Raw genomic sequence first — 12,399 nt, 5'->3', positions numbered from 1 at the left:
TTCACTACCTCTCTGACCCTTACTCAACACAGCCTTTAATGCCCTGAGTTGTGGCTTGAGTGCCCTTGGCAGAAAGTTTCACCCATCACCGTCCCCCAGGAATTATTCTAGCTGTTCAGAGCAGCCCATTCCCTGTCCTTTGCATCCTTCCAAGAGACATGTTTAGACCCATAATATCATGCTCTAAGTGTCTACTGCGAATTATGTGGAGATTGCCAGAGGAGTGACTACGGAGAGCGGACCATCTGGTAAACCAGAAAACCTCAGCCAGTACGTGGGGCATGCAGCTCTGTTGCAGAAAAGCAGTCAGTACCTCTTTGATCCTCACACTTTGATCCTCAGTAGACATCACAAGGCAGGCTTTAGAGTAAGCAGTTTATTTTGAATAGTTGTCACTGGTCCTTTTTCTTGGCCTTCTGGCAAATAAAACCTTTCAGAGACTTTCAGTCTGGATTTTCAAGCCTTTTCCTATGCTCTGCAGGGCTAGAAACACTAGTGCTGGAGTTTATAAGGAAAAGGAAGATTCTCCTATAATTCCTTGAGCCTACAGCTGGCATTGTGAGGGAAACCCTCGACTAGTGTGCGGTGTAATAAAGTCACAGGAGGTGGAGATTTGTTATGGCTCTGCCACCACTTGGCCAGACCTGTCTGCCTCTAGCTGCCTTGGGGCTTACCTATAGCAGAGGCAGGCGAGCCATAGGACAGGGAATACCAGCACCTCATTGCTGTCCTTACCATGACTGGTTTGTTCAGTGCAAAAGGGGCGGCAAAAAGAGGAGAGATGTGTGATGTCTGTGGGGAAGCCTTGGAGTGACTGAGCCCAGTCCTGTGACCGACAGATGGCCACCAGGAGACGAGGCGGGAGAGGAGTCTTCCCGTGTTAGCCTGTTTTGGAGGCCAGCTGGCCCCTGCGTTCTCCTGGCCTCCGTGGGGGCTCCTCAGCCCTGCGTATGGGAGGGTTGCAGCGGTGCGGCTGGGAGGGGAGGTGACGTTAGTGCCTGGCTGGGGACGCACGAGCCAGCTCAGGGTTGCTCTGCTGTCTGGCGTGTGGCTTGGGGACCAGGGAGGCAGGTGCTGGAGTTATCCTGCTTGTGTAGGACAGCAGAGCACCTGGGATTTGAAATGGTTGCTTAAAATATGTGAAAAGCTCTTACATTCTGTATCTTAATCACTGCAGGTCTAAAAATAAAGAACCTGCCTCAGACATAAAGATTGTCACCCCGGGTTAATTTAACTTGGTTTTGATATTTCTCCATGGGGCATCAGCCCCTCGCACTCATTGCTGCGAACAGAATGGCTGAGGCGGACCATGTCCACCAGGGAGATGAGACTTGAAAAAGCTGTTCCCTGTCTTTGACCAGATGCACTGCTGTTTTAATAACTTCCCGCTGCAGTTCCTCCACTTACAACCTGTTGGGCTCTCACATTATCGCCCACAAGCACCACATTTTGTAAACATATTTGCTGTTAGAGCAGACAGGAAGAGATAAAGTGAGTGCCATAAAAATAACCTCCACGTCAGATGCTCTTATGAGCAGGATACGCTCAAATTGACTTCATCCCACTACAAACACTTAGAAACTGCACAATCTCACCAGTGTAGTGAGTTTTTAAAGAGGTTAAATGGGCATAAGGAGTTCAGAGCTGATAATGCCGCTTCCAACCTTGTCCTTTCACTGCATGAAAATAGGCAGTGGCTATTGACTGGTGTAATTTGGCTACTTTTAAAGCTGTGTTTGCTGGCTTAGGTGTGCTAAGTGTCTGTCTACAGAGTTTTCAGGGCCTGAACGTAATGTGCATGGTTAAGTGGGGAATATATTTAGTTTCTCAACAGACTGGTTCCAGTGTGTGCGCCCCGCATGCGTGAGAGCTGGCCTAAGAAGAGGCCTGCTGCGGCTGTGGTTTAAGTCCCGATCATTGGGAGAAAAACCACTACTGCCAAGGGCTGGTGTTCAGTCCAAAAAAAATTCTCACTTTATCTTTTCTTATCCTTCCAGGATAAATTGTTCACAATGTCCATCAAAAAAGAAGGTGCCCACAAAAAATGGGCTGCCCTGAAGGAGAAACTCGGGCCCCAGGAGACAGACCAGTCAGAGGCGAACCTGGAAAATGCAGAGCCAGAGCTGTGCATCCGCCTCCTGCAAATGCCTTCTGTGGTGAACTACTCTGGGCTGAAGAAGCGGCTGGAGAACAGCGATGACACCTGGATGGTCCAGTTCCTGGAGCTCTGTGGGCTCGACCTCCTCTTGGAGGCCCTGGACAGGCTGTCTGGGCGAGGGGTGGCCAGGATTTCTGACGCCTTGCTGCAGCTCACCTGCATTAATTGTGTGCGAGCGGTGATGAACTCCCACAAAGGGATCGAATACATTGTCAGCAATGAGGGCTATGTCAGAAAACTCTTCCAAGGTAAGAAGACATCTTCTTATTTCACCCACTACACAAGGCAGGGGGAGACTTTGCAGGAAAAGTTTCTGCTGCTTATCCTCCCGCCCTGCACTGGACGTATTTCACAGATGTATCTTTCAGTTATCCCACTATTCTGTCACTTTTTATATATCCAAAGGTGTTAACTGGTGTTAGCAGGCTTCTTGCAAGTTTTTGATTGCAACTGATTAATAACACGGATTGTTTTCCTCTTTAAAATAATACTGCTTTGACATGACATTGCCTTTGCCGCTCTCTGCTATATAGGTGGGCTCACTTCCACACAAACGTCTTCTTAGCTCCCTGAGGAGTCGGGTAAACCCTGCCTGAGCGTTGGGCAGGCATGAGAAGTCCATGACCTCTCAGCTTTTGGCTTTTCAGCAGACATTTGCCGTTTAGTTTTTGTCAGGCCCAAGGGCAGAGAGAGAGAAATTCAGAGGGCCTGGAGACTTGCAGCTCATAAAGAGGAAAGAGTCTGGCATGGTTTAGACTCAAGAGAGCCCATTCTCTCTGCTGCTCAGTCTGTTCACATCTATAAAATTACAGATGATGCCACTTGCCTTCTCCTGCCATTCACTTGGCTCCTCATTAGGTAGCAAACTCGTCAGGGCAGCTCCTAGGACTTACTTGCACAGCACTTAACTACGGTGAGGCCGGGAGGAAAACTTCCGTGCTACTTTGCAGAGCTGAGTTCACAGCTGTGCTTAGAAACCCTTTTTAATATCTCTTTAAAATGCATTTAGGCTGAAAGCTGGCTTGTTCCCCTCTTCAGTTGTAAAGTCCTCTTCCTTTCTCTCCACTCTGTATTTTCTTAGCCAGTGTAAAATATAAAACTGGCATTTTTGTACTGTGAAAAATAAGAGGACACTCCGGGTTTTTGAGTAGTCTGGGTTCTTTGTACGATAATAAAAGGAAAGTGAGACAGTCTAATGCACTCCCCCACAGCTCCCAGGGCTCACAGAGAAACCATAGTGAAAGAAAAGGAAATACGTGAGGCCTGATTAGAACAACTGGTCTATTTGATGTGCATATTAGTACTTCTGCGCTAAAAATAAGACTCATTAATTGGGAAAATGGCAGTGGTTCATCTGCCGTTCTAGAAAATACCCATCTTTGAAAACTGGAAATAAAATGTGTGACAGCAATTGCTGAGAGCTTGTTTGCTATTGGCAGCACTTCCACTAGTACTTGGAGCAGGTGAACAGCTACAAGCAGCAGTCAAAATGCCTGTAGGGTAAGTGAACTAGCATTTGCTATTCCCACTAGAAGTTACTACCATATTGTAGTTTGTGATTGGGATTGTGATATGGATTGTGATTGGGGTGAGGCAGCTGTAAAATGGGATATTTTTTCCCCATCTTTCATGTACTGTGGCACTACTTCTTAAATCTTTTTTCTACCACTTGTCATAAGCCAGTACCAGAAGGCACTGAGATTTGGAACATTAATCTGCCATTATAAATTGTTTTTTTCTTTTGTTTTTTTTTCCCCCAGCGCTTGACACAACTAACGTCATGGTCAAAAAGCAAGTATTTGAGCTGCTGGCTGCACTGTGCATTTATTCATCGGATGGCCACGCTTTGGCTTTGGATGCCCTGGACCATTACAAGGCAAGTGTTGGACTGCAGCAGGAGGTGCTGCTGCCTCACAGTATGTGCAAACACTCATTTGGGGTATGATTCATGCAGGTAGGTCCATGTACCACAGAAAAGGAAGAGAAATTAGGCTCATTTTGCATCATTTTGGTAAGAGAGGCAGGGATTTATATGATGAAATTTGTAGGAATTTTGGCCTGGCCAGTTCTGTGTCAGCAGAAGTCCAAGGTGCTGCCCTGTGAGTTGTCTACAGGCAGCTCCCTGCCAACCACAAGGTCCTTTCTGGCAGGAAAAGTGCCACCAGATTAACCAAATAGAAGGTGCCACATCCATGGGTTTCACTGGACCAAAATCCAGGTGGTTCACCTGTTGTCAGAAAGCATAAAGGGATCTGAGAGGAGTTTCACTGACTTTCTCTGCTGCCTAGACACCACTCTGTGGCTGGGAAATGTGGCTTTTAGCCATATCTTCCTGTTTTGTGCTCAGCAGGATAAACAGACAGATGTTTTAAGATGCTAATTCTATTTGAGAGCCTTCATTTAGAGGAAGAAGTTTCTGAACTGTCTGAACAGAAATGTCACTTGTGTTATTAACAGAATGTGAAGAACCAGCAGTATCGATTCAGTGTCATAATGAATGAGCTCTCAAATACAGATAACGTACCATACATGGTGACACTGCTGAGTGCTATCAATGCCATAATATTGGGGAAAGAAGAGCTAAGAACAAGAACACAAATCAGAAACGAGTTCATAGGTAAGCATATTTGTTGCACCTAACTTTCTTCAGAGAAAATTGGTTCCAGAAACAGGGTGGTTTTATGGCTTTATTCTTTAATGTATTGATAAGATGATTAAAGAGGGATGGGGAGCAAAACTGTGCAATTGTTAAAGCCATACGCATTGGCTTTTGACCCTTTTCTTCTCTTAAACAACCTTTTTTAACCAGATCTATTTAACCTTTCTTTGCTGCTTTCCCATAGCTTTGATCTCTTCTGGCATTCCAACAGAACTCTATTCTTTGAACGTCTTCAATATGTTTCTATAGCCAACCATCTTATGGGGCCACATTTCCATACATTGCAACTCCTCCTAATAGTATCTGAGGTTTCTTCACCCTGCAGCCACTCAGTTTTGCCACAGAAGTTTACCTGTGATTCAGGATCACTTCCAACTACTTGAATATTGGAATCCTAAGCCCCATAATTAGGATTCTTCTCACATAATGTGCTTATCTGAGCTGATGAGCCTATGCTCCATTTCTTTCTGTGGGAGAAAGGGGCATGTGGCTGCACAATTCGTTTGACTTATTTTAGACATCTAATTCAGAATGAGGTGAGTCATGCCCCCAGAAGTGCTTGTGTCCCTCAGTAATTCTAAGGGGATGCTCCACATCTCACTCAGCTGAAGATGTGTCTTCTATAGGTCTCCTCATTTTATCAATGAACCTATCCATTTTGACAGATCCATATGAAGATATTTTCACTTTTTATTTCTGCAAAATGTATTTAGAGAATACCATTATATGATGATCATAATACCTCAGTGCCAAATAGGCCTAAATGCCAATATATATATATATTTTTTTGTTCTCAGGGCTTCAGTTGTTGGATATTTTAGACAAGCTAAGGTAAGGATCACCATTTAAATTTTCTTTTATAAATGAGATTCATAGTAATATAGCTATGGAAACGTAACACTAGCCTTCAGTGGTGTACAGTGAAAGGTACCTGGGTGGAGCGGATCATGGTAGCGTGCACACTTTACGTGGGAACCAGAGGCTTTCGGCCAACATTAAGACATTCTCACCAGCCACGGTATTCCTGGAGCAGCTGTTGTCGCAGCTGGCATTGGCAGAGGTTCTGGGCACAGGCAGAACAAAGCACAACAATGTCCTTGTTGAGGCAGCATTTCAGATTGAACCTGAACTGATGCTCTAGGCTCACTGAACAGCTTGGTGTATTCAAAACTGCTTCAAGGCTGATCTTTGTCCTGGAAGGATGCAGCTAAGACATTTTGCTAAAGCCTATCTAGACGTATCTATCTTCACAGTTTCTTAATTTAAAAAGGATGTTCTGTCAGAAGCACCCATGGTAAGTTCTAGAGTGCGTTATATGGTAGTTGTAGTTACCCGTGTAGCTTGAATTTCTCCATTCAACCCTTTAAAAATTAGGGGAGAAATGACTACCAGCTAGCAAGGGTAGAGTTCCTGCCTTGAAAATACTCAAGAGAAGTGAAAAACTTGGCTTTAGGGATTTTTTTAATCTAATATTGAATAACAGAGAGGAAAGTTTCTTCAAACAGGAACAGCACTTGCATATTCTTTTTTTGTCTTGACAAAAAAAAAAAAAAAAAAAACTAGGCCAAATTTCAAAAGAGTGCAAATGCCACTCTGTTGCTATAGCTTCAAGGAGATGTCCATACAAAGCATACACTGAGCTAGATTATGCCATGAAAAGTCACGTTCATTTCCATGTGTTGGCTGTAGATAGAGGTATATTCTGTTCAAGAAAGGAAGTGCTGTTGGGTTTTAATCCTTTACGAATAAGCTAGAGTTGGGTACTTTCAACGCTGACTGGCTGAGTCCAAGAGGCAAAGAGATGAACACAATTTAAACAAAATCAATCATCTGAATCATCAGTGAAGGACTCTCCAATGAAAATGAATGCTCTATGATTGCAGAGACATAGAGGAGGAGGATCTGCTTATCCAGTGTGACACATTTGAGGAGTTCAAGATAGAAGATGATGAGGAATTGTTAAAGATATGTGATGGGATAAATATGAACGATCATCATGAGGTTTTTTCATCTCTCTTCAATAAGGTAAGTAGGCCCTCCTGTGGGGAGCAAGGTCATGCAATGGCAAAGCTGACACACTTTGCTTGGAACCAGTCTGGTGCATAGCCTTACCCTTAATGGAAAGTGCCTTGTCTTCCAGGTGAGCCGCTCTCCAGTCTCCATCCAGCTGTTGTCCATCCTCCAGAGCCTTCTACACCTGGAACCATCTCACCACTCCAGCCTCTTGCTGTGGGAGTCCCTGGATGCTGTAGTGAACAGAGCCATTTTGCTCGCAAATGACAGTAAGACTGACATAAGAGTGGCACATACTTCCAGCCTCGCACTAATCTCTTTTTTTCCCCTCCCCCTGTCCAATACCTGCAAAACTCCTTCCCAAATGCACAGCAAAAAGCTATGGGGCATCCTAAGAACTGAACAGAAGCAGAGACAAAACTCATATATGACATGGGGTCAAGTCTTTGTGTAAAAGCCCTGGACCTGTAGATGCCAGTGAGAGCTGGCCATATTTAGTGGTCGGCTTAGGATTCACTGCCTCGCTTTGATGGTTAAACCCTGACATTGCAGTGGGCTTTGGGTGGTAGGAGTCAGTGGGACTGTCTGTCTTTGTTGACATCGTGCCGCTGGTGCTGGCTAGCCTTGCTGGCAGTCATGCTCAAAGAAGTGTTTATGGGCTTTGAGCTGGGCCAGGACCCTGGGAAGGAAATTGCACAGAAGGAAAAAGTACAGTTTTGTAAAGTGACTCCAGGGAGTAGTTTCTGTGGATCCAGATTCGGCACTTGTTGGGGGTTGAATAGCATGTACCAGCCTTTGAGCCCCATCTCTTCCACTGACCCTCACCTGTTTTTTTAGTCCAGGAGAACACAGTTGAAGAAGTCATTGAGAGGTTGCTATCTATCAAGAAACATCCAAACAAGCAAAAGCGAACTGAAAACCGGCTGTCCTGGAATACAAATGAAGGTGTTCAGACTGAACTGGAAGTGTGTGCAAGTGCAGTTCAGAGCCCTGTGAGATCAACTAACCCCTCCAAGGCACCAGCACCTCCATCAGAGCCACCCGCTGCAGAAGAGAAGATTTCATCCTCCCAGCTGTCAGCCTGCTCGGCTTTGCCAGAGACATTTACCCCTGCCCCCATCACTGCCCCTGCCCCGGCACCTCCCCCGCCACCACCCCCTCCACCGCTCCCGGGCATGGCAGCCATGCCCCCCTCATGCCCCATGGTGGATGTGCCTCCAGCCCCTCCGCTCCCAGGCATGCCTCCACCCTCTGCACCCTCCCTTCTTGATGTGGCAGCCATCCCACCCCCTCCACCACTGCCCAGCATGGGGGGCATCCCACCCCCTCCACCACTGCCTGGCATGGGGGGAATCCCACCCCCTCCACCGCTGCCCAGCATGGGGGACATTCCACTTCCTCCACCACTGCCTGGCATGGGGGGCATCCCACCCCCTCCACCACTGCCTGGCATGGGGGGAATCCCACCTCCTCCACCGCTGCCTGGCATGGGGGGCGTCCCACCCCCTCCGCCACTGCCTGGCGTGGGAGGCATCCCACCACCTCCGCCCCCCCTTCCCAGCATGGCACCTATCCCAGGAGATGATACAGAAGTCATTGCCACCCAGTTCATCAGCCCAATCGGCTCCAGCAGGCCCATCCACAAGACGGTGAAAACACCAACGTTGAGAATGAAGAAGCTGAACTGGCAGAAGCTGCCCTCCAACGTGGTGAGAGGTGGGTGCCCTTGGCATGAAGTTGCTGCTGCTTTCTGGGTGACCCAAGCAGTTCCCCACTTTCTCTGACTGTGTCAAATCTGGTTGACTCCATTTAGATACAGAACTTCTGTGATTTCCAGTACATCTGACCTGCAAAGCTTAACAAAAAAAAAGTAGCGTTAACCTAGTAATATTTAATGACCATTCCAGCTAGATCAGTAGTTTGGAATGGCTTGTTTAGAACTAAAATCCTTTGAAACTGAAAGCAGGGGGGCGGATCAGAAGATTCCCCTAATCCATCATGACATACCCTAGGCTTGGGTTTTCAGCAGGCTCTGATCTGGGTTCAAGACTGTCTGTTCCCCAGTTCGTATATATTTGCTATATATTTGTATATGAAAGTTGTGACTAAGAGTGCGTGTCAGAGTCAGGTACTCTGGAAAGCTGCTGTGGTGAGAAAGATGGCATAGGTCATGGAGAGGGGACATCAGCCACAACTCAAGAGGGACACTGAAAGAGTTGAAGAGCCATGAGAAATATTGACTTGTTTCTCGATCTGTGGGTCACATTTCCCTCTCCTAATGGATCCAAAAAGGAGCCTGAAATGTAAGAAAAAGCAAGGGTAGGCAAGGTCAGCCTTGACCTAGACAACCAACCATCCACTGTATGGAAGGTGGCATAGGTAAGGTCTAAATACTGCAGATTTTTAACCACAAGGGAAGTTCATTGTTTGGATTATTTCAGGAGAGATTTCTACAGCCAAGCTTAGGTGACGTTCAAAGAAAAGATATTTTAAAAAGTGCAGGGGGGGATAAATTAATTCATTAATTCAAGTAGTCCTATATCTGCCATTCCATAAGGAGGATAGATTACAAAATGAAAAATTTAAGAAGGTCAGAGTTAGAAAATGGCCAGGTTGTGCCTGATCCCTCTGCTGGCATCAAGGAACAAAAATAGTATGCATCGGACCAGGAAAGAAATGGCTGAGGCCCTTCTCATGCTAACCCAATTTGCTAACCCAGTCACGGAGAAGCATGCAGTTTTAGGGAGGGGATGGTGGCTGTATGACCGCTGTTTGCCTCATGCTTCATTTTCTCATCAGCACATTTTGGCCCGAAGTACCAAACCATACAAGTACATGCCAAAGTACCACCAGGATAGGTGCCTTATTCCTGCCTGGCACATAGTAGTGTCCTCTAGCTGGTTAAGCAGTGAATGTGAATATCTTCACATTCTGAAGGGCCCAGTACGTTGTCTAGATTGTTCCTAATGATTCTGGTGCTATTACTGAGTTTGAGGGTCCTTAACTATTTCATTCATTTTCTGAGGAGTTTCCCTTCTAGCAACTCATGTTGCCCCAAAAGCCAGGAGCTTTTGACTGCCCTTGTAAATTCTCTGAATACCTTGTCTTTTTTCAGAAAGTCACTCGATGTGGGCTTCAGTGGGTAGCAGCAGTGAGGAAACCATAGAGCCCAATTACACAAGCATAGAGCAACTGTTTTGCTTTCCACAACCAACCCCCAAGGAGAAAACGGCTGCACCAGTGAAGGCAGAACCGAAGGAGGTGAGGGGGTCGTTCTCATTCTTTAGAATAAAGATCACCGCAGACAGCTCATCTAATATCAAATATCTTCTTTTTCTTTAATGAAGATCACATTTTTGGACTCCAAGAAAAGTCTCAATTTGAACATATTTTTGAAGCAATTTAAATGGTAAGATATGGCCAGTTTTCATGATAGTTGCCAAAACTTTGAGCAGCTTTTGCCTAGTGTCTGTAAGGTGCTCAAAAAATCTATTCCAGCCATTGTGCTTTTGTGATCTGTGTTACTGAAACATCTGAACCTTTCCTGACTTATAATATACTGTCTTTAAAACACTGGGTCTGGGGGTATATTTGTGTTTTTACATACAACATTCCTGTAAACTGAAAAAGGCTTTACATCTCGTTTTACAGAGGAGATGTGGCACAGAATCATAGGGTGATTTAGGTTGTAAAAGACCTCTGTGGAGCAAACCCCTACTGAAAGCAGAGCCAACAGAGAACGTAAGAATCAGATTCTTTTTTTAAAGACAATCAAGTACGTAGGGACAGGCATCTAAATTGCAGAATTATCTCTGGTCCTGAGTCATTTGGCCAGGGCCGGAAACAAAACTTTGGGCAGAGCAGGGATTTGAGTATGGATCTTCCAAGTTCACAGTTAATCGCTGTGACAGGCTTCCTCTTGGATTACTGTGGCCCTCATTAGGCAAAGCATGGAGCATTTGCATGGATATCTATCTCAGTACTGCTGATTCTGCTCCTCCTCCCTGCAGCTCCAACGAAGAGGTTGCTGCCATGGTCCAGAACGGGGACAGGACCAAGTTTGATGTCGAGGTGCTGAAGCAGTTGCTCAAGCTGCTCCCTGAAAAGCATGAGGTCAGGAGAGAAATGTGGTTTGCTTAATTCACTGAGCTGTAAATGCAGTGCAGTCCTGCAGTCTTGATTCTTTATTTCTCATTAGATAGAAAATCTGAAGGCCTTCAAAGAAGAGAAATCAAAGCTAGCAAATGCGGATCAATTTTATCTCCTTCTCCTTCAGATTCCCAGGTAAGGGAGTTAATTACAAACTTCAGCCCAATCTTTTTCTGTATTTGCCTCTAGCAGTTTTAAGTTTCTTCATAGGAATCTCATAGACAGGAAGTGATTGATACATCTAGTGGATTCCCCCTTCCACCTTAGGGTCATCCCTTCCCCATCACCCTTGGATGAAAGGCTATTGCTGCTCCAGCACCTTCTCTCCTTCTGAAATAGCAGAAGCTGGCCCACACCTAGGGCCAGATCTCCCATGTAACTTAATGAAAGTCATGGGGGAGTCGAAGGCAATGCCAAGGAGGGAAAACCCAGATCTCATGCGGGTCAGTCCTCTCCCTGCTGATCTTAGTGCTTCAACAGAAACTACATCCCAGTGACTGGTTCCCATGGAAAACAGTGTCTCCCTCCACAAGCCACAGGGCAGAGGTTTGACGGGGACATGGCTGATAGCAATGTTGTAGAGTTGCCACACTTCCAGGAGATGTAGGAAGAAGGCCAGCATGCTGGCCAAGTTCACAATATATTGAAATGTTTAATCAATCTCCTTCCTTAGCTACCAGCTGCGGATTGAATGTATGCTGATCTGTGAAGAGACCACCGTTGTGCTGGACATGATTCAGCCAAAAGCTGGAGTCATCCGGAGAGCCTGTGAAGGTAAATGAGCTGACCGTATTTCTTTATCTTATTTACAACAGTCAACTGCAATGTGCCAGAAAACCTCTCCTACATACAGAGCTTTGCAATGAGGCTACCCATCACCACAGCTCCCCTCCTGCTGCAGCCTGGTCACTGGTTCACTACAGAATATGGGATGCAGCTCTAGGTATCCCTACTGATGGTCAAAGCCCTTTGTAGGACTGGAGATCACTTTCCCTCACCCTCAGTCCTGTTTTTCTGCAGCAGCTGTATTCCTCTGAAACACTTTCAACAGTGAAGCGTGGGAAGCTCATCAGCCCTTTCAGAGGAACTGAATTTAGACAGCAGAACTGGCCCTGTTACAGATTGTTCATCCAGTGTTATTTGCCACATGAAGATCTTCATGCAGCGATTTCCTCTGCTGCCACAAAAGCATACCCCTAACCTCCCCCAGAAAGCAGTGACACTTTAGTTTTCCCTGACTACAAATGGAACCAGAAGAGAAAAAGTTTATTATTTTGGGCCATAAATGGCTGATGCTCAAATTTTGTAGTGGTGCAAGCATCTGAGTATGTGGTTACACTCAGCAGAGTCGGTTCGAGCTGGGCAGATATGAAAGAGCAGAATGGAAAATTCAGCTGGCAGGGGGAAAAGAGGTATAAAA

General features: G+C 45.8%; 1 protein-coding gene across 8 annotated transcripts in view; it reads left to right on the top strand.

The window, feature by feature from the left end:
• Positions 1-12,399, top strand: part of LOC112990649 (inverted formin 2) — a 45,597-nt gene that overhangs the window by 18,479 nt on the left and 14,719 nt on the right. For all 8 annotated transcript variants that reach the window (XM_064512015.1, XM_026112523.2, XM_064512012.1 and 5 more), the window contains exons 2-13: positions 1,998-2,406; positions 3,919-4,034; positions 4,616-4,775; positions 5,615-5,648; positions 6,701-6,842; positions 6,958-7,099; positions 7,668-8,546; positions 9,946-10,091; positions 10,178-10,239; positions 10,841-10,943; positions 11,029-11,114; positions 11,653-11,753. In XM_064512015.1, the coding sequence (XP_064368085.1) occupies positions 2,013-2,406; positions 3,919-4,034; positions 4,616-4,775; positions 5,615-5,648; positions 6,701-6,842; positions 6,958-7,099; positions 7,668-8,546; positions 9,946-10,091; positions 10,178-10,239; positions 10,841-10,943; positions 11,029-11,114; positions 11,653-11,753 (2,365 nt within the window). In that variant the 5' untranslated portion in view covers positions 1,998-2,012. The remainder of the gene's footprint in view (positions 1-1,997; positions 2,407-3,918; positions 4,035-4,615; positions 4,776-5,614; positions 5,649-6,700; positions 6,843-6,957; positions 7,100-7,667; positions 8,547-9,945; positions 10,092-10,177; positions 10,240-10,840; positions 10,944-11,028; positions 11,115-11,652; positions 11,754-12,399) is intronic.

The sequence above is a fragment of the Dromaius novaehollandiae genome, chromosome 5, assembly GCF_036370855.1.
Source record: "Dromaius novaehollandiae isolate bDroNov1 chromosome 5, bDroNov1.hap1, whole genome shotgun sequence".
NCBI classification, from domain to species: domain Eukaryota; kingdom Metazoa; phylum Chordata; class Aves; order Casuariiformes; family Dromaiidae; genus Dromaius; species Dromaius novaehollandiae.
This window is presented reverse-complemented; position numbering and strand designations above follow the sequence as displayed.